General features: G+C 40.0%; 3 protein-coding genes across 5 annotated transcripts in view; 1 reads left to right on the forward strand and 2 right to left on the reverse strand.

Annotated features, from left to right (window-relative positions):
• LOC109037743 (kynurenine aminotransferase) overlaps positions 1–6,821 on the forward strand; it is a 23,686-nt gene extending 16,865 nt beyond the window's left edge. Inside the window, exon 9 of the mRNA XM_072305186.1 lies at positions 6,039–6,821. Within this exon, the coding sequence (XP_072161287.1) occupies positions 6,039–6,053 (15 nt within the window). The 3' untranslated portion in view covers positions 6,054–6,821. The remainder of the gene's footprint in view (positions 1–6,038) is intronic.
• Positions 1–25,952, reverse strand: part of LOC109037742 (methyl farnesoate epoxidase) — a 26,679-nt gene extending 727 nt beyond the window's left edge. The window contains exons 1-8 of one of the 3 annotated variants that reach the window (XM_019052549.2): positions 25,798–25,952; positions 10,226–10,477; positions 7,410–7,561; positions 5,977–6,237; positions 4,127–4,262; positions 3,139–3,319; positions 2,474–2,591; positions 443–584 (exon numbers count right to left, since the gene is read on the reverse strand). In XM_019052549.2, the coding sequence (XP_018908094.2) occupies positions 443–584; positions 2,474–2,591; positions 3,139–3,319; positions 4,127–4,262; positions 5,977–6,237; positions 7,410–7,561; positions 10,226–10,477; positions 25,798–25,888 (1,333 nt within the window). In that variant the 5' untranslated portion in view covers positions 25,889–25,952. Of the gene's footprint in view, positions 1–442; positions 585–2,473; positions 2,592–3,138; positions 3,320–4,126; positions 4,263–5,976; positions 6,238–7,409; positions 7,562–10,225; positions 10,478–16,654; positions 17,520–25,797 lie in introns of those variants that run through there. The other 2 variants (XM_072305184.1, XM_072305185.1) reach the window with 2 other exon arrangements.
• Positions 14,133–16,675, reverse strand: LOC140225632 (uncharacterized). The gene has a single exon (XM_072305183.1). The coding sequence runs from the start codon at positions 16,329–16,331 to the stop codon at positions 14,439–14,441; it is 1,893 nt and encodes a 630-aa protein (XP_072161284.1). The 5' UTR covers positions 16,332–16,675; the 3' UTR covers positions 14,133–14,438.
• Positions 25,953–25,985: the final 33 nt, after the last annotated feature.

Raw genomic sequence — 25,985 nt, forward strand, 5'->3', positions numbered from 1 at the left:
TTTTCGCTCAAATTCCGTTCGGTTCATTTCAAAATGGCAAATTTCAAAATTGCGTGCATTGTGTGACACGTTGCTAACCCATTTACCTCAGATTGATTTTGCTTCCAAAAAGGTTACTCGTTCTCCCTTTTTACAAAGTGTAGTGAACATTCTACTCAAATCTTAGCGCTGAAAATTTTCTCTTTCATGTTCGAAAGTAAATTTTGTCAAACTTTAATCACTCAAATAATTTTCACGAGTACTTTGTATGAGAATGGTCATTTTTAAGGGAACTAGGGGACTAGTTATTAAAGTTGTTCGCTCAAATTCCGTTTGGTTCATCTCAAAATGGCAAATTGCAAAATTGCGTGCACTGCGTGACACGTTGCTAACCCATTTAACTCATTTTGATTTTGCTTTCAAAAAGGTTTTTAAAAAAAAATTATCTGAGAGTGTATCTCACCCAGGCCGAAAGGCATGAATCGCTCGTGATTGGAAAGTTGCCCACTTGAATTTAGAAATCTCTCCGGTCTAAATTCGTGGGGGTCTCCCCAAAAATGTTTGTCCATGTTCATGCGGTAGAGGTTAGTGAAAACAACGCTATCCTGAAAAATATTGAATGAAAATGGCGATAAGGTCGACAATATTATTGATAACTGTCAATATTGAAATTTTATTTGTTACATTGTAAAATTTTAGTGTTTGTTAAGATTTGTGCTTTGAATGATGATTGGCACTGTATGAAATGATGGTAAGCTTTTCTTTCACATAATTTACTCTTCCTTCGTGAAACTGTTGGACTTAATCACGTTTTTAAGTTAAATACCAGTTCACGTTCAAAAATTTTATTCAAAGTTCTTTGAGTATGAAGTGCCCTTTCATTATACAGGGTGTTCGAAAAGTCCCCTCCCCCCCTCTAACTTTTGACCTAATTGAGGTAGAGATTTGAAACTTGGAGGGTGTTCTTAGATCAAAGGGAGCTACTTTTTGACCCCCTCAAAATTTTGGGGGCCCCCCTTGGGGGGGTTACGGACCCTAACTTTTTTTTTTCAAATGGGAAGACCCCCTTTGTGATACCTCGTTCGAAAGAGCATAAAAAAAGAAAAATTTTCGCGCAAACCCGAAGTCATTATCTCAAACCGTTTCAAAATGGCGGCCGGTCAAAGTTCAAAATGGCCGAAAATTGGCACCTCTGCTATTTGCGCATGGATTTGCTTGAAACTCGGTATCTGGGGGTATTTTGGCACGAGAAAAACGAATTTGACGTTAGATTTTTAAAAAAACCCTAATTTTTCAAAATGGCCGCCGGTTTAGGCTCGAAATTTTGACAAACTCGATTTTTTGCCGATGGATTCACCTGAAATTCGGTATCTGGGGGTATTTTGACCCGAGAAGAACGAATTCGACGTTAGATTTTTAAACAAACCCTCATTTTTCAAAATGGCCACCGATTAAAGTTCAAAATTGTCAACAATTGGCAACCTCGACTTTTTGCCGATGGATTCCTGTTAAATTTCAAGCTTCAGCTTCAGGATTCTCAGCTTATCGTTTTCTCCCACCCAGATACCCCCAAACATCGAGTTTCAGGCGAATCCATCGGCAAAAAGTCGAGGTTGCCAATTGTTGACAATTTTGAACTTTAATCGGTGGCCATTTTGAAAAATGAGGGTTTGTTTAAAAATCTAACGTCGAATTCGTTCTTCTCGGGTCAAAATACCCCCAGATACCGAATTTCAGGTGAATCCATCGGCAAAAAATCGAGTTTGTCAAAATTTCGAGCCTAAACCGGCGGCCATTTTGAAAAATTAGGGTTTTTTTAAAAATCTAACGTCAAATTCGTTTTTCTCGTGCCAAAATACCCCCAGATACCGAGTTTCAAGCAAATCCATGCGCAAATAGCAGAGGTGCCAATTTTCGGCCATTTTGAACTTTGACCGGCCGCCATTTTGAAACGGTTTGAGATAATGACTTCGGGTTTGCGCGAAAATTTTTCTTTTTTTATGCTCTTTCGAACGAGGTATCACAAAGGGGGTCTTCCCATTTGAAAAAAAAAAGTTAGGGTCCGTAACCCCCCCAAGGGGGGCCCCCAAAATTTTGAGGGGGTCAAAAAGTAGCTCCCTTTGATCTAAGAACACCCTCCAAGTTTCAAATCTCTACCTCAATTAGGTCAAAAGTTAGAGGGGGGGAGGGGACTTTTCGAACACCCTGTATAGCATGAGCCCTATACATTACTCCATGATGGAATGTCATATCAAAACAGCTGATAGCATTAGCTCCATGTTATAATAGTTGTGTACTTCTCAGTGATTCATTCCGTTCTGTACTGTCAACAAGTGATGATCTTACCATAAATAAAAATGTTAGTGCGGTGAACGCTCTCCAACCTACGTAAGTTCGTGCGTTGGAACCAACCTCTTGTTTTAATTGCCCACGGATAGTCTAATCTCAAAACTTAACGAATGAGGAGCTATAAAATGATTTTGAAGATACTCACCTTAGGAATCGTAAAACCGTTCAAATTGGTATCTTCAACGGCTCTATGAGAAACTCCCAGAGGGACGTTATTTCCATGTCTCTGTACCTCAGAGATAAAAGCATCAATGTAACATAGGCTGAAAGTTGAAACGCCGAAAGGTATTAATCATATTTTTCGAAAATAGCAATAGTTTTTGTGATGGAATAAATAATTAGGGGTGCTTGAATTCAAGTGTCGAGAAAAAATATACTGAAAAATGTACAGTACGCTATGCGTGCAGAACAGAGACAAGAGACTCCACTGGTATCTTGGTAACCGTGGAAGCTTTTACTTTCGGGACTTCATCATTCTTCTGTTGACTCACCTACATGGTTGATGTTTAACGACGTGTTGGCAGCTGGTTTTGAAAATAAGCCGAAGTTTGGGAAACTTGTCTGGCTCATGACGTCACCCGAAGCTCATCATCCGCCATGTAGGTAGGTTAACAGTCGAAATTAGGGTGATGACTGTTGCTCCCTTATAATTTTCCATAAGGAATTATTGAATCTCCAATAGTAAAAGCTTCCACCTGTCGCCAAGAGGCCTGTGGAGGGTTTCTTGTCTCTGGTGCTGAGAGGCACCGGAAGTTCTTTTGTCTGGAAACGATCTAAGGAATATCGGTGCAAAACATTGAATGATCGTACCTTGGTCTGTCTTTAAGGGTTGGTTCTCGGTTGAAGCCCGTGACTGAGAACAACTGATCGTGCGCCCTTTTTTGGCACTCCGGGAATCGAACCAGGTAGAGGATGATGAAGTCAAGTGTTGTGCTTGTCGTCTCGGAACCAGCCATGAACAGATCCAAAAGAATCACCAGTAGTTGTTCCTCTGTAAAACGAAAATCCAAACCCCCGCAAACTGTTCAGTGCACGGTCAAATTCAGAGGCCCAAAGAAAAGGGGGAGATTACTAATAACATTTTAATGCCAATTTGGCTGGCTTTCATAGAACAACGTAAAATGATTGAAACAATAATCGAGCTACAAGCCAAAAATAAATTAAACAATAATATCTCAAATGACACAGAGGTGAGAAATAATAAAAAACTTACAGGAAACAAAACTAAACAAACGTTTCGACCGCCAACAACTTCCGCTGCCGCGCCGCGCTGAACGCACTATGTTTGGCGCAATGCGTGAAGTATTCCTATAGTCTTGTAGGCGCTGTGCGTTTCACGCCGACCGCTGCTGACTGCACTGTGTTTGACGCAATGTGTGAAGTATTCATGTAGTCTTGTAGGCGCTAGTATGTGTTACATGCCGACCGCCGCGCCGCGCCGAGGGCTTCTCCTTTTTATCTCAAGTTCTCGTCATCATTGCTCTCTGCGCCGCGCCGCTCCAGGCCAAATTGCAAATTTGGTTTCTCTCTCAACTCGACTAATTTTAAGGTGCTGTCTCTTATATCACCGAAAGACGACAAAATTAGAAATTACTACACTCTCAGGAAATGAGTGATTTTGCCGCTTTTTTTCGTTTGTAATTTTTTTCTGAATCCGATTTCTTTTACACCTACATTTAAACAAATTGCAAAAGTTCTCGCCATGGGCCGCGGCCCATGTGGCCACCCCTTAAATCCGGCCCTGCCCTTTAATAAAATAATCATAACGCTAAAGTATAATTATTTTGCATCCTCTTACCTGAAAACTCTGAAGGGTTGGCAGTAGACTTAGAAGTTTCGTTATTGCTCTCTATTTGACGGATGTAAGCACTCATTAGGTCGTTCGCCTCGTACATGTTAGATGACAAATTCTCTCGGTGTTCGTCCACAGATTCCTGGTGATAATTAAAGAGGAAATAATGAAGCCCCATTCCCTTATTTTTCTCATAGGGCACACAGAGTCGTAATGTATGTAGGTGGGAGAGCTGGCGCCACATTTAAGCATTTTCCAGGTCCCGAATCCCGAGACTTCTGTGTGACGCCGGGTCACTTTTTCGATATATAATCGATTGTTTTCGATACATTGGGTTTCGGCCAACCGATGTAAACAAATAAGATAGGAATTACTACGTAATCAACACCGCCATTTTGGATCGAACATGTATCGAAAAAAGGACCCGAACTCGGCGCACACCGGTCTCGGAACTCGTCGAGCAGACATGTAGATAGGAATTACTACGTATTCCAAACCGCCATTTTGGATCGAACATGTCATGTCGTGTCGAACATGATCGAAAAAAAGTGTCAAATGTTAAGACTCTTGTCAATTCCGGGTCACTTTTTCGATACATATTTGATTGTTTTCGATACCCGAGGATCCGATCCGATATAAACAAAGAGGATAGAATTTACTACATATGTTACATCACCATTTTGGATCAAAAATATATCGAAAGAGTGACCGAAGCCTCTCCCATTTACATTACGACTCTATGTGTGGCGCTACTCTACGGCGCCTACAAACCTAAGTGGATACTTCAAGCATTGTGCAATGCGTGAAGTATCCACTTAGGTTTGTAGGCGCCAGTGAGCCTCTCGCGCTGGCAGCACGCCGCTCCGCTCTCTGATTAATACTCGCATAGTCAGCGTTTTTTAACTAATCAGGATTTTGATATGTTTGCACACTCTGCATTGATTATTCTCATTCAAATTGACGGGGAAAAATATGTATCGATTTATCAAATGAGAATAATAATATAAAGTGTGTTTTTTAAATATTGGTGGTTCTGTGTCAAATTTAATGATTTCCAAAGCACTTAAATGTTTCCTTTTACATTTTGTGCTTTTATTGTGCTGCAGCGAGGGGTATGCGCAACCAAACGATCGAAATTTGACGTATTTGACTCTAAAAGATCGATGTACAAATGGGTTAAAACTAAAGATTGCGTGCTTCTTGGTTTTTTCCCTCTTTTATTCATTTTTGCAGTCTCTGTCGGCACAACTGCGGCTTATTGAGATTAATGTTACTTGGAAAAGGTTTTACAAATATTTGTCACGTTTTAAAAATATAAATGTTTTCAAAATGAAGTAATAATTTCGTAAAGAAAAAATTAAAAAAATAAAAAAGTACCTAGACACATATAAGGTATATTGTACGTCGAATATTTTAAAGATAGAAATAAAACCAAATATTTACCAATGACAATTTAAAAAGATGATTCAAAAGGAGAAAGTAATAACATTTCGTTTAGAAAATGAGCAACCATAACAATACCTCCTTCTCTCTCAATTTCTCATATCCATATTGTCTATATAATTTTACATACCGACTAAAATATAACGCTTGAACCAAGTCACTGTTGCTGATTTTACGTGTGGGCGTAAATTACGGGACAAAAAAGGTGCGCGGACAAAAAATCGTTGACAAAATGTCCTGAAACCTTCAATTTATAAACCAAGGGTATCCTCGTGTTCGGCTCACTTGGTAGCGTCCATTCAAACACGGAATTCATCAAATTTTAAACACCTGCAAATTATCCATTGATTTCAACAATTAAAATACGATTCCGTAGCGACGAAGACAACATATCAAAGGGATCTTTCACTCACCTTCAGGAAAGCGTGAATCTGGTCGAGAATGCTCTTAAATTGCCTATACCCGCTTTTTTCAGGCGCAACGTGCCTGAGCATGGGCAGCTGATTCAGGACTCCTCCGGACGTGTCAACAAGCCTGAAGAGTTGGTGGAGCAAATTGAGAAGCTTTGAGAGTCTTTGATCCTCGATATGGAATCTCTGTCCGGCCACCATCGTCCACAGTACGTTCAGAACGGCCACGTCGAAGAAATTTCGCACACTTACGAAGCCGTGCGTCTGCAATCAAAACCAAATTGGATGTATTTATGCTGAAAGGAACTATGTGCAAGTGGAAAGATGTGCTGTGCTGGATAAGAAACAATGTAATAGTGGACATAGTTCCTTTTAAGAAAATGGAAAAGCGGGATTTTACATTAAATCAAAGGGAACTGAGCGCTAACTCGTGAGCCGTGGACATGTGACAAGATCGTTGTGGACAGGGCTCATGAGTTAAAGCCGAGGAAGAACGACAATGGAGACGGCTTCGTTGCCACTGACGTCACTGGCGCTTTAAAATCCCCATTCATTCTTAAGGCACTAACAAGCACACCCCATCTTTCTACTTGCACATAGTTCCATTTAGCATAAATAAGTCCAATTTACTGTATTTAGCCACTCTGCATTCCAACACTGCCGTGCGTAGAAAATACGCCGTATGAGCATCCAGAAGTTGCCAAATTTCCCTTGATAAAATAGGATTTTTCAGGGACATTGTTCGAACTTTTTAGAGAATTTTATCCACGATCAGACCTAAATTATGTGAAAATTACATTAGAAAATATCCACAACTCTCCTCATAATAAACTTTACATCGGAGAAAATTTGGCAGTTCTCGAATATTCCTCAAAAATACAGATTTATATCTCAAAAGCAGTATTACAAAAAAATTGTTTGACTGTTGCCAAGTCAATCTCTGGCAACTTTGTTTCCTGGTACCTGGCGGTTAGGTATACTCTACAGGGTGTCTTACGAAAAAGGGAGCCACCTGGAATATCTGGCGAACGGGTTAAGAACTATTTTTCAAAGTTTGCATTTTTGAGACAGTCAAGAGCACCTTTCTTCAAAATGTCCTAATTTTATCCCCCTATGACGTGAATTCATTTTGGAATTTGGATTTTGAGGGTTACTCTATGCTGTAGCTTTTGTAAAAAAAAAAAAAAAAAAAAAAAAAAATTAACCTCCAAGTTTTTTCTCAAAATTTCAAAATTTCGGTATTCATGTTTTTGAAAACAAAAACACTGATAACTTTGCAACATCATGCCACACTGCCACAGAGGAATGATTCTGTTTTTAAAATAAAAAAACTGCGAAGTGTCGAAATTTTTACACCATTTTATAGACGGTTTGCATTGATCACACTCATCTCGACAAGTATCTTTTTGATAGAAAAAATTGAAAAATTCATTAACCTGCATTTTGATGCGGAGAGCTTGGACAACCTCCGCTGCTTCAATGCCGATGAGATGGTCCATCCTCGGTTTTCCCATCCCTGTTTCCCGTAAGTACTTCAGGCAGAACCGCCTTTGCTCCATCCAAACAGGTCCGTCTGTGAAGACTAAACCTGAGCAGAGAAAATGATGACTTTCGATAAATGGAGATGTTGCATGTGTGAGGAATTTGTGATTTGACTGTTGATTCTTGTGTAAAAGTTCGCGAGAAACACGATGGTGCCACTGGTTTTCTCTGAAATCAACTCCCAAGCTCAAAAAAAGCTCTCAAAGTGAGGCCAAAATGGAGGCGGGGATATCCCGCCCTACCCTGAGAGTCCACCTCTACATCAAAACAAACTCTCCATGCAAAACTAGGGAGCAAGTGCATTGACCGAGCTGTCAGTTTATTTGGGGACTCCAAAACTGAAAACACGGCAACCCTGCTAATGTATTTGCTTCCTATCTTTGCATGGAGAGTTTGTCTTGATGTAGAGGTGGACTCTCAGAATGGCGTGGGATATCCCCTCCATTTTGGCCTCAACTTGAGAGCTTTTTTTGAGCTTGGGAGTTAATTTCAGATAAAACCAATGGCACCATCGTGTTTCTCGCGAACTTTTACACAAACATCAACAGTCAAATCGCAAATTCCTCACACATGCAACATTTCCGCAAGAGCACTGCCTAGACATTATCTTGGACGCTCTCACTCTTGGAGGTTCAGAACAGTGGCGTGCTTCGATATATATCGATATTTCCTCATTTGAAGCTATGGTAAAGAATCGATTATTAATGTGTTCGTTGCGAACACCCCGATAATCGATCCTTCTCCATAGGTTCAAATAGCAGATCAATCGATGTATCGCAAAGCACGCCACGCCACTGGTCCAGAAACTTGACTGGTTAAGTTCAAAACTACTCCTAATGGTTTTTCTTAAATCTTTATCAAGTTCTTGTTCCGTTCTTTTCCGTCTAAACTGGAAAAAGTGATTCAATTTAAGTAGAAATATTTTTGAATTTGCCGTCAAGGAGTTTCCTCGAATCAAGCGGAAAAAATGATGCTCATATCAAGAGGGGAGTCGCGTAGCCCGGGTAAAAATTGACAGTACAATCTGTGTTCCAAAACGCCACAGACCTACAGCCGGCTGTAAGATTTCCAATAGCTTCTATAGCCGACTACACAATTTCTTATAGCCTTTTATAGCCGATGCAATTAAGCTACAGCCAGACGATAAAGTTTATGCTAAACTTATGCTAATTATACTTATTACGGATGCTAGGACTTAGGACTTAGTGAGTTTTTGGAATACTGCTCTCTTTTTGGTCCGTAGTATCTTGATTTATTTTGCAAGGAAAGCTCCGTACTTTTGATGGATGCCTGCCATTACTAATATATTAGAGCGCCTTCAGTTTCGAATGATACTGTGCAATACCTCTGGTGTGAAATAGTTGCTTCAAGCGCCGTGGCACGCTGCGGCGCGGCAGGCGGGCAGCCAGCGCGAAACGCGTATTGGCGCCTACAAACCTAACAGGGATACTTCACGCATTGCGCAATGCGTGAAGTATCCCAGTTAGGTTTGTAGGCGCCAGTGCGTCGCCGCTCCGCTTTGTGTTAGGCTCTAATATTTAATCTGGCGGAGTCAGCGTTATTCAACTCATGATTTTGAAACGTTTGCACATCCTGTATGGATTATTCTCATTTTAATTGATGAAAAAAAATAAGTATTAAAGGAAAATATAATGTGTGTTTTGTAAATATTAAGGTGGTTCCGTATCAAACTTAATGATTGCCAAAGCACACGAATTTCTACACAATTTCTTATAGCCTTTTATAATCGATGGCGAAAAAGCAACAGCCAGGTGATAAAGTGTGAAGCCCGGCGATAGGAACTATATCCCGGCTGCATAATTTTTTATCGCTTCGTATAGCCCGGCCGTACGATTTTCTCCGCATTCTACAGCCAGCTATATGATTTTCTGTATCCTTCTTTAGCCGGCTATAAGAATTCCTATGGTATTTTGAAACGCAGCTCTTATCGCCAATTTTTACCAGGGAGATCAAGCATAAATCATTTGATTCAAGCGATTCTTTCTTGACTTAAGCGATTTTTTCTGGTTAGAATGGAAAGCTTGAGGGTAAATTCAATTCTTTTTATTCTCTTTCAAGTGCTTTGCTTTGGAGCGCGTTAAGCAGAAAGGCACCAAGCCGCTTCAGCTATTGCCAAATTTAATTGAGCAATTTAATTTTTTACATGAAAACGGTTGTGCGGATTTTTTTGCAAATTTCGGTGAATTTTCTCCATAGCACGAAGCCAATTCCATAAAATTTTCAAAGGAATCCGCACAATCGTTCCTATGTAAAAAATTAAAGTGCCCGATTAAGTTTGGCAATGGCGGATGTGGCTTGGTTCCTTTCTGCTAAACGCGGCCCATTTGCAGTTTGCCAGACAAAAGAATTAACTTTTTTCAGCGTCGCAAAACTTCAACTTCCAAATTAGAATTTTACTAGGAACTTGATGAGCACCACTTACTAAAAATTTCCGGACTCTACGGGCAGAAATTAGCGATTTTGGACAGAAATTGCGAAGGCTTAAATTCTTGTCCTCTAAGGTTATATTGTTCAACTTCATTGTAAGACCTTGGAATAGAGTCAAGTTTGTGAAACCGGGAAACGGCGAATGGTTCTGATTGTAAAAAAAAAATTGATTTTCGTTTTATTTTGGGTCAAAGAGAAAATTCCTTTTCATAGTAGTTCACTTTTCTGTGAGTGATCCGTTGAAATAGGAGACTAGACTTACCATGCCTTTTCCCGAACGACCTCAGGCGAAAAATGAACCCTTGTGGGCGACCCACAAACTCATCTTTGGTGAGGACCTGACGAATGCTGTCATAATCGGAAACGATGATGACTCGAAACAGGCCCAAACGAAGTCCAACCACGGGTCCGTATTTTTCTGCCAATTCCGTGAATACCAGATGGAGGAATTTCATCTTTGCCAACCGCTTCTGGACGGCGTATAAGTTGCCGATTACCGGGAGCCATTTTGGTCCTAAAAAAATTGTTAATCAATGGTATAGTATTTTCCGTTTACCTTCACGCGGACAAGGCTTTAAGGTGATTCGATGGACGCCATATTTTGTGTTAGAACGACATGCGGTATATCGAATCGATCGGTTCCATGTTTCCAGCCGCTTGCCATTTCTATCGAATTTTGAGATCGAATTTCTGTTGTCATGCATGAGACTAACAAATAGAGAATTTGCGGGTGTCTGAAATTTGATGAATTTCGTCTTAAAGTGGAAACTACTGAGAGAACTAGACACGAGTATTCCTTGGTTCATGATTGAGCGATTATTGGAGAAGCTGTAACAAAATGATCTAATCTGCTAAAATACGTGCGTTTAGATGGGAAATACCTCCAGATGACGTCACTAGGCGGTGCATTTTCTCACTTTTAAATCTATTTTTACACTATTTCACATATCAGAAAAAAATTATAAAAAATACTGTAAAATCAACTCTCTAAGCTTTATCAGATGAAGCAATAAAAAATTCGCATTCAAATTCTCCATTCACTTACCAAATTTGACCAAAAAATTAACGTAATAAATACAGGGTTTTTTTAGGGGAGAAATATCGTATTAGATACTGATATCAAAACTGTAATCGAATGCGACACTCTTCCTCTAAAATCCCTGCCTCTATTACGTTGATTTTTTTTGTCAAATTTGGAAAAAGAATTCTTCAGTCTTGTAACAACAGAAAAGGGATCACTAAATTCGATAAATATGACTAGTGACTAAAAGCATGGAACTAATCGATTCGATACATCGCATGTCGTTATGATACAAAATATGGAGGCCATCGAATCACCTTAAACATGTTCTCAGGCGTTGCAATGAAAGGCAATCGATATAAAATCCTTACGAAAATCCACCCTCGATTTTAAATCGGAATTGAAATACATGCTTGTAGTCATAGTTACGCTACACCAAAAATCTAGGCAATTTGTAGCTTGGCGCGCCAAATTTTTGGTTCTCTAAATTTTAAGGATAGCAGGAGATGAATTTAGTGGAAAGAAATCACTGGAGAAAATTTATGAGGTGGAATTCAGGAGACATTTGTCTACCTATTAGAGATACAATAATAAGACCAATCACAAGCTACCTGATGGGAGGGAAAGGAGTGTAGGAACGGAAAGTGCTTTTACATCGACATGCCCCCATACCCCTCTTTCGCGAGCGTGTTTGACATATGATTCTGTAATACTTAAGTGTGACATAGTTATTTTCTCTCGAGTGGACGCTCTTTCCCATCGTTTTCCATCGGCTATGTTACTAATGTATCCATTGGTAAAGACCCGCACTGCTCCATGGGTATCGGCGCCATTATTCGTGGCGGGAAGCAATACCTATTTTCTCAATTTTTTTAGTTACCATTTCTACCTTTTTCCTCCTATTTTGTCCACTCTATGTAATGGTAGTATGCTTGTCTTTGAGAAATGAATATTCTTACGTCTTAAAACTCTGCAACGTACTTTTTTTAATGACTGTTTCAAGGATCATTCAAATTTTTTGTCGTCGGAGTTCTAAAAAAATCTTTGGGTACAAAGTACCCCTTCACTAATGACCTCTAAATTTTACCCTACGATGACATGTATATATGTATGTTTCCTAGGTTACGCTCCACGTCTAGTTCAAAAGCGTCTTGCAGCGCTCTTTTCCGTCCGTGCAAAACAACTTTTACATATTGACGAGCACAAAACAAGATCATGTGAAGTCCAAATAAAAGTCTCAGGATAGGTCACACTTTTTTCACTCACAGTCATATCATATCCAAAGAAAACCAACCCATCTGCCACTTCTGCAATTCGTCACCTCTAACCATCAAACACATACTCATGGACTGCTCTTCCTCCGATATCTCCAATCACAGATCTACTCTCCTACAATCAACAGAAATACAAACCCTCTTACATGCGATGAACCCAATATTACCACCAAAATTCTAAAACTCTTCACCTCTCTTAATTTAAAAATCTTAATTTTTCGTTTATACTCCCATTTTCAAAATTATCTGTAAAGACGTTAATAGCCTGAGACGCTGAATGTCTTAAAATTATAATAACTAACTAACTCTCCAACGTCTTAACGTTGGAACCGTCGTCTTGTTTTCAATTTTGATATGTACATGTTTATCTGGGCCAAGAGTCTCTTAAGTTAAAGTAGGAAATGAGGAAAGGCAAAGGTAAATCACAAGCCTATGGCGCGAGCCGACCGTGTTTATGGGCTCTCGCTACATCAGTGGTGATTCCAGCAAGTTGGCAACACTGTTGATATTTTAGGTGAGGCGGGATGGATACCTCGCCTCGAATCGATTGTTTAGCGTGCATTAAATAGAGTAAAAACAGTGTTGCCAAAGTGCAAGAATCGCCACTGGTTGCAATCGACACTGACCAAAAACCCTAGATCAGTAAATCGATTGTTATTTGATTCTCATATGCACTTAAGAAAAATGCAGACAACCAGCATTGAATTAACAGTTTATAATTCACATTTTATCACCATACAGACATAGTAAGGAAGTTATTTACAATTGATAAGAGAATCAACTCCATCAAAAGCACATAAAAACGATATTTACGATAAGAGGGTCAACTCTAAAAAAAGCTAATAGAATAGGACATGAACCATATTTGGGGGAGAGGGGGCTTGGACGACAAGGCGCATAAGTGCAGATTTTGAAAAAATTGAGATATTAATGATTTCAAGTAAAACTAGCCTTAGTTGAATATACGCTCCCAAATTCCAATTTTTAAGCATCCAAAAGTTATTTTGAACTTTCTCTCCGCCGTAAGGATCCATGCAATTTCGAGCCTTCAAGCACGTATTTCTCGAAATAGCAATTACTGCACTTATGCACATTGCCCTCCAAGCCTCTCATTTGGGATGACTTAAAGGCGCTCTCACTTTGGAACAGTCAACTTAGGTGTAATTTTTATCATCACCACATAGTTCTCTCCAAATCTTCGAATTGTTTGATAATCGCGAAATGGCATTTGAGCGGCCGCAGAGGGGACCCTCTATTTTTGATGGACCAATGTAACGAATTTCTTTATCTTCCCTCTCGATCAAGGTGCCAAGTTCGAGCCTTAAACACCATTTCCGATTCCTCTCAAGACGGAGCTCCTCAATCGGGAGAGAAATTGCATGAAGGTCGATTGTTGAAAGTAATCAACTAAAAGTTCTCCTAAAAACGCTAGAAAACTCAGGAACGAACCAATGATGAGACCAATAAATACATACATATAAGTCGCTTTACAGCACTCCCTCGCGCTCTACGACTCTCTAACCTCCACTGCTCTCTTTCAAACCACAAATCTTGGGGCATTGAGCACCTTAACATTTCCGCTTCAATCCCCTCCTTCCAACCTTTCATTGGGCGCCCTCTGCGCCTTCTCCCAGGAGGAACCCAATCAAGGACCTTCTTCGGCAACCTGTCTCCTCACAGACCAATAAATGAGACCAATAAATGCCGATTGTAAATCATTTATGGTAAACGGACGTGGCTCCCCACTATCCTCAACCTCGGGATCTTCGAAAATTATATGACTGATATCCAAAAACGACCGATAACCTAACCTAACCTAACCTAACCTAACCTAACAACCAAACCGATAACCTAACCTAACCTAACCTAACCTAACCCAACCCAACCTAACCTAACCTAACCCAACCCAACTTAATCCAACCTAACCTAAACCTAACCTACCCTAACCGCTCCTCGGTTTGTTGGTTGCATATGCGACAAAATTAAAGGCGAACCTACAATAAACGATATATTTGTTAATAGATAGACGATAGATCTGTTACATCTGTTGGTTCTTTTGATAACCACGGAATGGCAACTGAATGGCCGGAAAATGGATCCCTCTTGTATTCTAGTAACCGAGATTAAACCAAAAAAACAAATATCTACATCTTTTCTCTCAATGCACAAGCAGTTCGAGCTTAAACTCCATTCCTGATTTTCCTCAAAACAGAGCCCTTCAATCGTGAGAGAAATTTCATGAAGATCGAGTGTTGAAAGTGATCAACTGATAGTTCTCCTAAAAACGCTAGAAAACTCAGGAACAAACCAATGCTGAGACCAATAAATGCCGATTGTAAATCATTTATGCTAAACGGACGTGGCTCCCCTTTATCCTCAACCTCGGGATCTTCGAAAATTATCTGACTGATATCCGCAAAATCCTCCAAGAGCCGGCGGGCTAGTCCATTTTCAAAATATTGCGCGAGCATCCAATTATACTTCTCGAAGTAAAAAGAACCTCTCTTGAATGGGCTCATCAATGGATATGCCATCAGGCACTCTCTTACAATATGATACTCAAACCAAATATCTGTAAAGTAGTTTTTAATTCGGAGATTAACTTTGGACGACGATGAGAAAGGTACGTCCACAAGAAATGCGTCTGTTTCTCCCATTGAACGAAAATTTTCTATTACTTCTTCATTCACGTTTCCGAATTTTTCTTTCATCCCTGAAAAAAAACTTTCGAACATGGTAAAGTCTGATATAGCAGTAAGATTTGACTCTGAGAATGCATCGTCGATCATCATTAAACTGTAATATCTGAAACTGTCGACCACTTTTGATTTCAAAGGCTCAGTTTGATCAAGTTGCTCAAACATTCTCATTGTTTCGTCCTTGGTATATTCTAAAGTTTGAATTAAAAGGTCAGACTCTTCAAGAGACTTTAGAGTATCAATTTCTGGATACAAAACTCTATCTATCAGTAGAGTCGTCATACCACTCAGAAACACCGTGGATATTATTATTGCAGAAAAACTGATGATCACGAAGAATACCTTCCCAGTATAAAGTTGGCCTAAATGTAGAGACGGTGGGCTCCCACAAATGAAGTATGCGTATACAGTCAACAGTGACGAGCTATCTCTATAATAATCGATCTCTGCATTTGTGTAGAGACGATAGAATAATTCACTCTGCGCGTACTGGAACAAACATTGCATGGCGCAAAAAATGACGATTGTGACAGCGATGAAAAACCATACAACAGGTTTAAATCCTTGGAAAACTACCAGACTTTGGGGCATGTAAACGCTATGCGGCGTGGCAATACACACAGCGTTGAAGTCAAAACTGATTGAAAAATCGTATTTTGAGAAATCAGCTCCCTCCCTCATTATTCCGGAGGAAAGGAATATCAAATCGATTCCATATCTGAGACTATCTTTGATCTGAAAATTTGCGGTCAGAAAATCATCGTCAATGCAATTATAATATCTAGTGGTGCAATTTAAAGAGCTTTCAAAAGCATAAAGAGCACTGTTAAGAACGCTGAGCCAGCCACTTTGGGGTGTATTAATTGATATCTTCGAGGAATTACCACATCCAGAATAGTAATAATGTACTCCGAGCGGTTTTTCATGCATGTTTTTCCAAGAGAAATCGAAAAAAGTCTCATCAGTGCCGCCCTGATATGAAATGAGAGTTTCTTTGAAGGGATCGTATCTTTGACAGAGATCTTTGTAACAAATAACGGTTCTGTGGCCTTTGAAGAACCGCCAAAAGAATTTAAAGCAAAAAGTTAAGCTTTCATGTATATCTCTCTTGGAATTTCGGTGAGTCTCGTTGAGCATGGATTTCGGCGTCGACTTTCTTGTATTTTTATCGAAATGTTTTAACATGAATATCAGATGGTTTTTAAAATTCCAAATTTTATTCCAGTAAAGGTCGCGCGTCTTGTTGTGGACCGAATCACTCACGATCGAGCCATCCTCCAGTTCGGAGGATCTTATGTTTATCTTGTGACTACAATCTTCTCTCCGTCCTAGCCAGTTGTACAATTTGTCAGTTTCAATACAATAACGAGGCATAGTCCAATTGAAATTGCACCCAAATGTACTTTATTTGTTTTTAAAGCCTTCACCTTCTCGCGGTTTGATTCGAACTGTTCTGATCGTGAAATTGTGTAGAAAATTAAGTCGAACAACTGATCGACGTCATCTAGGATGAAGATCATGTTTTTGGGACGGTCAGTAAGCACAGAACTAGTTATTGTGCTGGGATGAGATATCGCAATGGTCTGAATGGAGCTCTCATGCAAAGCTTCAATGAAGTGCGTAAATGCTTCATCGGGATCGATTTTTATGACGTAAAATAACCGTAGGTTCGATAGGTCTACTATTTTTTTACTTACGTTGATTGCCAGTGAGGTTAGGGGATCCCATCCATCCTGAGCAAATCCCATAAGATCAGATATGCTAATGACAGCGAAATCACTGTGAATGCCGAATATGATCAGAACAATGATGAACTGCATGACCAAATGTGAACTCTTTGCACAATACCAAAATATTTCATTTGATGTCTCGGTGACGAATAACGGATTTTTCCAGACGGCCGAATCTACTTTATAAAAAATATAATCTCACCTCCTTGATGGGAGATTATTCTTGATTTTCTCTATACCCTTAAACGATTTTAATTAATACGCAAATCTAAGACGTCAATTTATATCATACGAAATTTTAGCATCAAAAGATTTCATTCTGATTGCCTCTTGAGGCCGTAAACTTTTGTCTCTCGTGATGGAAAACACCGGCAAATCCGCACAGTTTTTATTTTCCCCTCCACAATATTGAGGAAATATTAGATAGCGAAATAAAAAAGATGGACTTACAAAAACGATCCCGATTGAATGGAGCAAGTCTATAGCCAGCTTAATCGAGTAAATAAGACTAACCGACTGGAAGATACTAAATCGATGGCTAAACTCAGTGACCGCGGATCTTAGCTCTCGAAATAGTGGGGTTTTCATTTGATGCTACGATTTTTTTTAGTGGAAAACAAATCGACGCGATTGTGTTGAAAAATTCATGCTACTTTTCCTCTTTGTTATGACAATACTCTGTAAATAATAACAACCAACGTAAATAACTTGAATAGTGAAAACACCTCATGTATCGATTGAACAATGAAAAAGAAAATACCCGGGCATTTTCAGACGCTTGAGTCGCGATATACTCGGCTCCCGAGTTCCGTATCGATAGTGACGATAAAAAGTAAAATAAAAAAAAATATAAAAGAAGAAAAATATGAAAGAAGAAGAAGTATTAAGAAAAATATCGAATGACGTGGCTACTAAATCCGCATTCTATAGTGAATGTTTTGACACCTCGTGTTTAAAGTGAAAAAACTAGGTTAAGTGGAGACCATAAAACAGTTTCAAGCTTTTTAGAGAGAGACTTTCAACTTTTATGGCTTGCAATTGAAGTGCACCGTTTAAAAATGTAAATGTTTCTGACACTGAATTATACATCACAAAAATATTCAGATTAGTGATCGATAAAGGCTCTGAAAGTTTCGAAGTTAAGTCGTCACAGGATGGGAAAAACAATTCGGCCATAGGGCTGGCTCATAAAATGCATATCGCTATCCTTCTTTAATAGTGAATGTTTTGACACCTCGAGTTTAAAGTGAAAAAACTAGGGCAAATGGATACAATAAAACAGTTTCAAGCTTTTTACAGAGAGACTTTCAACTTTTACGGCTTGCAATTCAAGTGCACCGTTTAAAAATGTAAATGTTTCTGACACTGAATAATAGATCACAAAAACATTCAGGTTAAACTGATCCATAAAGGTTCTGAAAATTTCGAAGTTAAGTCGTCACAGGATCGGAAAAACAATTCGGCCATAGTGCTGGCTCATGAAATACATAACGCCACTCAGGAGGAGGGGGGAGGGTGTCAAGGCCTGCTTTACAAGTGCGTTAGAAACAGAATTTTTTTTAAGACTTCATATGCAGCTCTGCTAATAGGGCCTTCCACATAGCAACACAAAGATTGAAGCAAAAATTACTCGACGGTTAAATTAAACTATGATAATTCAAGATCGTGAAAAATTAAACTTTTTTATAAAACAGAATTTTTTTAAATACTTCTTATGCAACTCTGCTACTAGGGGCCTTCCACATAGCAACAGCACTGATGGTTATCATTCATTTAAGGAGACGCTGTGCACCTACAAGGGGAATGGGAAGTGGGCGGAAAGTGAAAGTGAAAGTAAACAGCTGTGAAAGAGTCTTATCGATAGGAGTCTGGAGATCTTGTTGAGGGAGGTCATGTGCTGGTCTTCCGTCTTTCGACCTCCAAAAGCACAATTTATCGTCGAAGAAGCGTCTGAGCCCGCCTTTGTCGGCCCGCGGTCCTCAGTCACCGGACTGGAAAGTGGCCGCCAGTTTCGGAGTTTTCGAGGACACCTGCCTCTGGAGGACACCGCTAGAGGATGTCAGACTGTCGTGGAAACTCCTTCGGTTTTTCTCTAGTCCAAGTTCGGCCGTCCGGGGGCACCAGAGACAGTACAGGGTGTCCCAGGATTAAGGTGATTTGATGGACGCCATATTTCGTGTCAGAACGGCATATATCGCATCAATTGGTTCCATTCTTTCAGCTACTCGTCATTTTTCTCCAATTTTGAGATCGCAATCCTGTTGTCAGGAGACTTAAGCACTCACCAATTTTAACAAGGAAATTCAACGTAATAAAGGCGTGGTTTTTTAGAGGGAAAACATCGCATTAGATTGATTAGAGTGCAGTTTCAATATCAGTGTCGAATGCGATGCTTTCTCTCTAAAAAAAACACGCCTTTATTATGTTGAATTTCTTTGTTAAAATTGGTAAGTGAGTGCTTAAGTCTCCTGACAACAGAATTGCGATCTCAAAATTGGAGAAAAATGACGAGTAGCTGAAAAAATGGAACCAATTGATGCGATATATCGCATACCGTTCTGACACAAAATATGGCGTCCATCGAATCACCTTAAGTAAGAACATTGAAGGAGTCGATTCCTTGGGTCCAAAAAAGATGATTTTGTGTAACTTTTTTCCAAAAACAATTTTCCTGGGGGCCACGGCCCCTCCAAAAAAAAAACCTTTTCCGACCTATTTTAGAAACAAAATATACCTAACATTAATTGAATCAGTATGAACGGAAACACACCAACTCGAAAAAATGAAAATAATCAACACCCGCACAAAACTGCACAGTATGTGAATAAGCTGGTCTAAGAAAGATATTTTTGGTGCCGAAAGTCAAGTACTTAAGGACACTTTAAAAGTCCAAGTTGGAACAGATACGCTACCTTCAATGACCTTCATGAAAATTGACTGTCTTTTAATAAATATTCAACCGTAAATTTTCGGCGAATGATATAGGTATTTTTGGTGTTTACCATTCAGTTCCCAAAAATAGCCCTACAGCCAAAAATATGAAACTTTACGGTTCTTTAACCGTGCAATATGAAAATTTTCAAGGGGAGAGGAGTGGAGGGGGAAGAGGGGGAGGAGGGGGAGGAGGGGGAGGAGGGGGGAGGGGGAGGAGGGGTGGAGGGGAGGGGAAAGGAAGAGCCTGTAGGAAGAGGAAACGGGAACATTGCCGCTGCTTTTTCAATAACTGAGAGGAACATCCGTACTAGTTTGCAAGCTATGCACTTCTTAGTGCAACCAATAGCAAGACGACCAGGAGTTTACTTGCATATAGAACAGTTGTAGTCGCGACGATGAAGAGATTGTACCGGTCCCCGACCCAAGCGACCCAAACTCCAATGGGGGAGTTACGGAGAGCGACAAATTCTGTTTTGCATGGCAGTAAAGTTGTTGAATATTTATCGAGAGAAACAGTTGAGGTTATAGTTGAGTCGGCTCGATTTTATCGTCAAAAGGAGGTTATTTTGAATGAAACTATTCCTGGGGGCCACTGCCTTTTATTCCTCACTAGCAGGAAACCCGTGCTACGCACAGGAAAACCCCCACCATCAGCAATCACTGTGATTAGTGATCAGTTACTAATTGTGTTTCTGAATTATTTTTTACTATTTCAAAATTGGCGAGACGCACTGGTTTGATAAAAATGCAGAGCTTAGTAGTATGCTGATTAAAGCTGCTATTTTGGTCTGTTCTGCAGTAAGCTCATATGATCATTATAATAATCAACAATACCCAATCAAAAGTTGGTTATTTTCATAAAGATGTGTTACTTTTGTCAGTCCAATGTTTAATTGAAGTTACAGCTGGTGAGTTTCAGCCGCGAAAATTACGGGATTTAACCAACGGTTTCGTTTAATTCTCAGCAATGGCGGGTTTGTCATCGACATCGCGGAGAAAACGTGATTTTTCCAGGGATTTTGAAAAACAAATTAGAAATTACACGATAATCACCACGATATCACGGCAAATACGTCGTGTTCCTGGCGAATTTCTAAGAGTATTATAATTGCGCGTTATTCAAATCAATATCGTGGCATACACGCGAATTTCTTACTCAACTAAGACTACGTAAATGTGCGCATAAAACTCATAAACATCTGTTACTTGGGATGGGCGAAAACGTATGATTTTCCTTCAATTTTTTATGATACCACATACCCACTCCGGAGTTCAAATAGTTGCTCGCTTCATTTCTGCTTGTTAAAAGTGACGAATTGCAAGAATCCAATCTCGATTTTACGAGAACTATGGGATGTAACCATCGGTTTCCTTGTATAAGATTTAATGCTTTGAAATTAAGAAAAAAAAAAAGGAAAAAACATTAGCGATGATCCAAAATTTTGCAAGTATGACTCATGTGTTTCGGTAAACTATGATAGAAACAGAAAGCAGGTGGAGAATGTCGAAACGATGTTCTAGTTTTGCTCTGCTGTCAGCACCGCGTCTGCAGGCGCTGTTCGACCGAGCCGTCATCACAGTACAGAACGCCTTCAATATAGCGAGCAGCAATGTGGACATCCCCCGTGGTGAAATAGTTGTATCAAGAGCGCCTTCCACGATCGGAGTCAAGTATTGATGAAATGCGCGCAAAAACCCCGCTTCTCCTCCGATTGCAACGTTGCACACCGTCTTTATGTTCCATTTGGGTTTATTTATTTTATTTTTGAAGCCAAACAACAGCTTCTCTCAAAATTTTTCGAGAATTCGCCTAAATCATTTCAAAACAGAACTAATGCACAGACAGATTTTCCAGATTTTCACATCCCTGAGAGAGTAGCCCGGCAACGGATGCACGAGTCGGAGCTCGCAAAAATCATGGCGCGGCGTTTCCAACAGCGCGACGCCGAACTCGTTCCATCCTCCTCGCACTCGTTGGACGCCGAACTCCTTCCATCTTCTTCGCACCCGTTGCGCGTACCAGAAGAACGTACGTAAAATTTATCAGCTGTCTTCCAGCGCGAGACGCGGAAATCGCTCTATCTCGCTCGCACTCTCTCTCGCACCCGTTGTCCTTACGGAAAAATCGACCCACGCGAACCGCGATATCCCGCGAACCGGCGGGCGGATCGCGAAATCCTCCCTTATCCGGCGCCTCGGGGTAGAGAGGGATCCCAGTGCGGAATCTCAGGGTCACACGGCCTCCCGTTCACGAGATCCGCTGATACGTGAGTGAGTCAGTCAGTCAGTCAGTCAGTCAGTGAGTCAATCAACGTGAAGTCTGCTTTATTAGTATAGACTAGCAGGAAACCCGTGCTACGCACAGGAAAACCCCACCATCAGCAATCACTGTGATTAGTGATCAGTTACTAATTGTGTTTCTGAATTATTATCTACTATTTCAAAATTGGCGAGACGCACTGGTTTGATTAAAAAGTTGATATTAGTAGTATGCTGCTATTTTGGTCTGTTCTGCAATAAGCTCACATGATAATTATAATAATCAAAAATTCCCAATCAAAAGTTGGTTATTTTCATAAAGATTTGTTACTTTTGTCAGTTCAATGTTTAATTGAAGTTAGCTGGTGAGTTTCAGCCGCGAAATAATTACGGGATTTAACCAGCGGTTTCGTTTAATTCACAGCAATGGCGGGTTTGTCATCTACATCGCGGAGAAAACTTGATTTTTCCTGGGATTTTGTAAAACAAATTAGAAATTACACGATAATCACCACGGTATCACGGCAAATACGTCGTGTTCCTAGCGAATTTTTAAGATCATTACAATTGCGCGTTATTCACATCAATATCGTGGCATACACGCGAATCTCTGACTCAATTAAGATTACGTAAATGTGCGCATGAAACTCATAAACATCTGTTACTTGAGATGGGCGAAAACGTATGATTTTCCTTCAATTTTGTATGATACCACATACCCACTCCGGAGTTCAAATAGTTGCTCGCTTCAATTCTGCTTGTTAAAAGTGACGAATTGGAAGAATCCAATCTTAATTTCACGAGAACCATATGGGATGTAACCATCGGTTTTCCTATATAAGATTTAATGTTTTGAAAAAAAAAAAAAAAAAAAAAAAAAAAAAAAAAAAAGAGCATTAGCGATGATTTAAAATTTTGCAAGTAAGACTCATGTGTTTTGGTTAAACTATGATAGAAACAGAAAGCAGGTGAAGAATGTCGAAGCGATGTTCTAGTTTTGCTCCGCTGTCAGCACCGCGTCTGCAGGCGCACTGCGCAGTGTGACCGAGCCGTCATCACAGTATAGAACGCCTTCAATCTAGCAAGCGGCAATTTGGACATCTTCCGTGGTGAAATAGTTGTATCAAGAGCGCCCTCCACGATCGGAGTCAAATATTGATGAAATGCGCGCGAAACCCCCGCTTCTCCTCCGATTGAAGCGTTGCACACCGTCTTTATGTTCCATTTTGATTTATTTATTTTATTTTTGAAGCCAAGCAACAGCTTCTCTCAAAATTTCCCGAGAATTTGCCTTAATTATTTCAAAACAGAAGATAAAAGTAACAAAAAGTAACCCCAGGCGACGTGAAGACTAAATCACAACAATTTTTTTACTTTCGAACTTGAGCAGGTAAATTTTTTCAAAAAAAAAAAAAAAAAAAAAAAAAACGAAACGAAAGGTTCCGCGGAGCACATTTTTCACTAATCTTGCAAAAAAACGGAAGAAAACTCGAACCAATGCGCGAACCAATCGCGAAAATCGCGAACCAATGTCATAGAATGAAGAGACTACGTCAGTCTCTTTATTCTATGCCGATGCATAGACAGATTTTCCAGATTTTCACATCCCTGAGAGAGTAGCCCGGCAACGGATGCACGAGTCGGAGCTCGCAACAATCATGGCGCGGCGTTTCCAACAGCGCGACGCCGAACTCGTTCCATCTTCCTCGCACTCGTTGGACGCTTAACTCCTTCCATCTTCCTCGCACCCGTTGCGCGTACCAGAAGAACACACGTAAAATTTATCAGCTGTCTTCCAGCGCGAAACGCGGAAATCGCTCCATCTCGCTCGCACTCTCTCTCGCACCCGTTGTCCTTACGGGAAAATCGACCCACGCGGACCGCGATATCCCGCGAACCGGCGGGCGGATCGCGAAATCCTCCCTTATCCGGCGCCTCGGGGTAGAGAGGGATCCCAGTGCGGAATCTCAGGGTCACACGGCCTCCCGTTCACGAGATCCGCTGATACGTGAGTGAGTCAGTCAGTCAGTCAGTGAGTGAGTCAATCAACGTGAAGTCTGCTTTATTAGTATAGATTGTACTGTTTGGAGCTTTGTACTGTTTTCGTGCTTCAGAACTAAAATAGTCCAGACGAATCTGCAAAAGTTTGAGACATTTAAGTGCTGCCTTGATACCAAAAACTGTAAAAACGACCAGAGAGGTTGTTCCAAAACCGCCGATTCTGCCCCCCCCCCCCCCTTGTTTCGGCCAGAGATTGCTCAGGTGTTGTACCAACTGCTTCTGGTGTCAGGGTAAAATGGACCGCGCTTGACAGAAAGGAACCAAGCCACGTCAGCTTTTGCCAAATTTAATTAGGTGATTTAATTTTTTACGAGAGAAAGTTTGTGCGGATTCCCTTGAAACTTTTAAGGAATTTGCTTCGAACCAGGGCGGAAATTCAGTGAATTTTGCGCGAAAATACGCATAACCGTTTTCATGTGATAAATTGCACGGCCTAACTGGCAATAGTTGATGTGGCTTAGTTCCTACCTGTTTAACTCGGTCGAAATGTTAGCCCCCTCGGATAATTATGGGGCGGGCCGGGGAGACGAAGTTCCTAACTTTAAAAACTTTAAAAATCGATATCTGAAGATTTCTTGATATTGAGTTTGAGGGTTGTGCCCAATAGCACCGATTCCAATAAACCGCAGTCCCATGGTAAGATTATTTCTACTACATTAGAATGCTGTGCATGTTGCCTATCCACTGATTGAAGGGGCACTTCTTATAGAGCTTTATTGCAATAAAATTGAAATAAGTTGTGATTTTTCATTGCATTGCAAATTTCCTATCTTCCTGAGACATGCGATTCATCTTGTTGGCTGTTTAAAATCGGCATTTATGGACCAGATTAGGTGAAAATATTGCAGTTTTCAATATTTTCATCGCTCTACGCTCCTTGCACGATTATGCTAAAAAAACATACAAAAGTAGTCTCTTTAAGGATGCCAATGATGTTTTGAAGGTACATCATCTATTGCAGTCATTAATTCGCTTTTTTCGATTTGGACGGTTCGACTTTTTCCGACCCAAATCTCGAAAAATATGTCTAAATCCAGCGTATCTGTATGTCGCCTGCCGAAAGTACTTCTTTTTGAAATCGTTAATACTCTAGAAATCATAATTAAACCTGCTTCATATTTTCCAACCGGCCAGATGAAGAAGTAGACTACCGACTAATTTTTTAAATCCTCTGTGAAGATAGACAAAGCTGGATATAGTGTAATCAAGTTAGGCGAATCTCTTTCAGTATATTTGAAATTATAATTTAGCTCCGTTTAGTTTAATCTCAATATCTAAAATTGTCTGGAATTTACTTGATGCGCCTTAAGTAAAGCTAAATTTGCTTTAACTCGCATTATACGTCAGAGATACGGATAGCAATGATATAGCATGCAATTGAGCATTTACGATCAAAACGGCACAAAATCAATTTTTCTAACTTTTCAAGAACTACAAAATGGAGGCTTTTTTATTTGCTCTATGAGCTTAAAAAAGCAGCCGAAAAATCCGCAGTCAGTATGCTTACGCCAAAAATTGTCTGATCCTGAAACTTTAATGGTATAACTTTAGAATTGTTTTTGGACGACACAGTTAATTTGGAAAAACGCAACTTAAAAAATTCCCAATAAACTCCCTCCGAGGAACTGATTTTTTTGAGTTTTAGTCCGTTTTTTTAACATTTTCAAAATATATCGAAGAATGAATTTTCTCCGATAAGTAAACCGAAACCGCCATAACTTAATGTTCACCACTTATTTTTTATTTATTTGGATGCGGCTTTAAAAACACTTTCCAAAGGCACTAATATCTCAGCTTCGTAAAAAAGTGGACTTGTGCCGTTTTGATCCGACGTGCTTCAAATTAAAGTTGCTTACCTGGCGGAAAATTCGGCGGCCTTCTGGAGTCGATGTAAACGAAGGAAATCAGAACAATGAGGAGGAGAGCGAGAAGGAGATGGAACACCATGGCGCGCGAACAGAGAAAGGGAAGATCGTTGGATGCTGGACAAAGAATAAACCTCCGAAGAAAAAACCAGAGGTGAGCACTTCATTTTTGACTTCAC

This window comes from Bemisia tabaci, chromosome 10 (assembly GCF_918797505.1).
Source record: "Bemisia tabaci chromosome 10, PGI_BMITA_v3".
NCBI lineage: Eukaryota > Metazoa > Arthropoda > Insecta > Hemiptera > Aleyrodidae > Bemisia > Bemisia tabaci.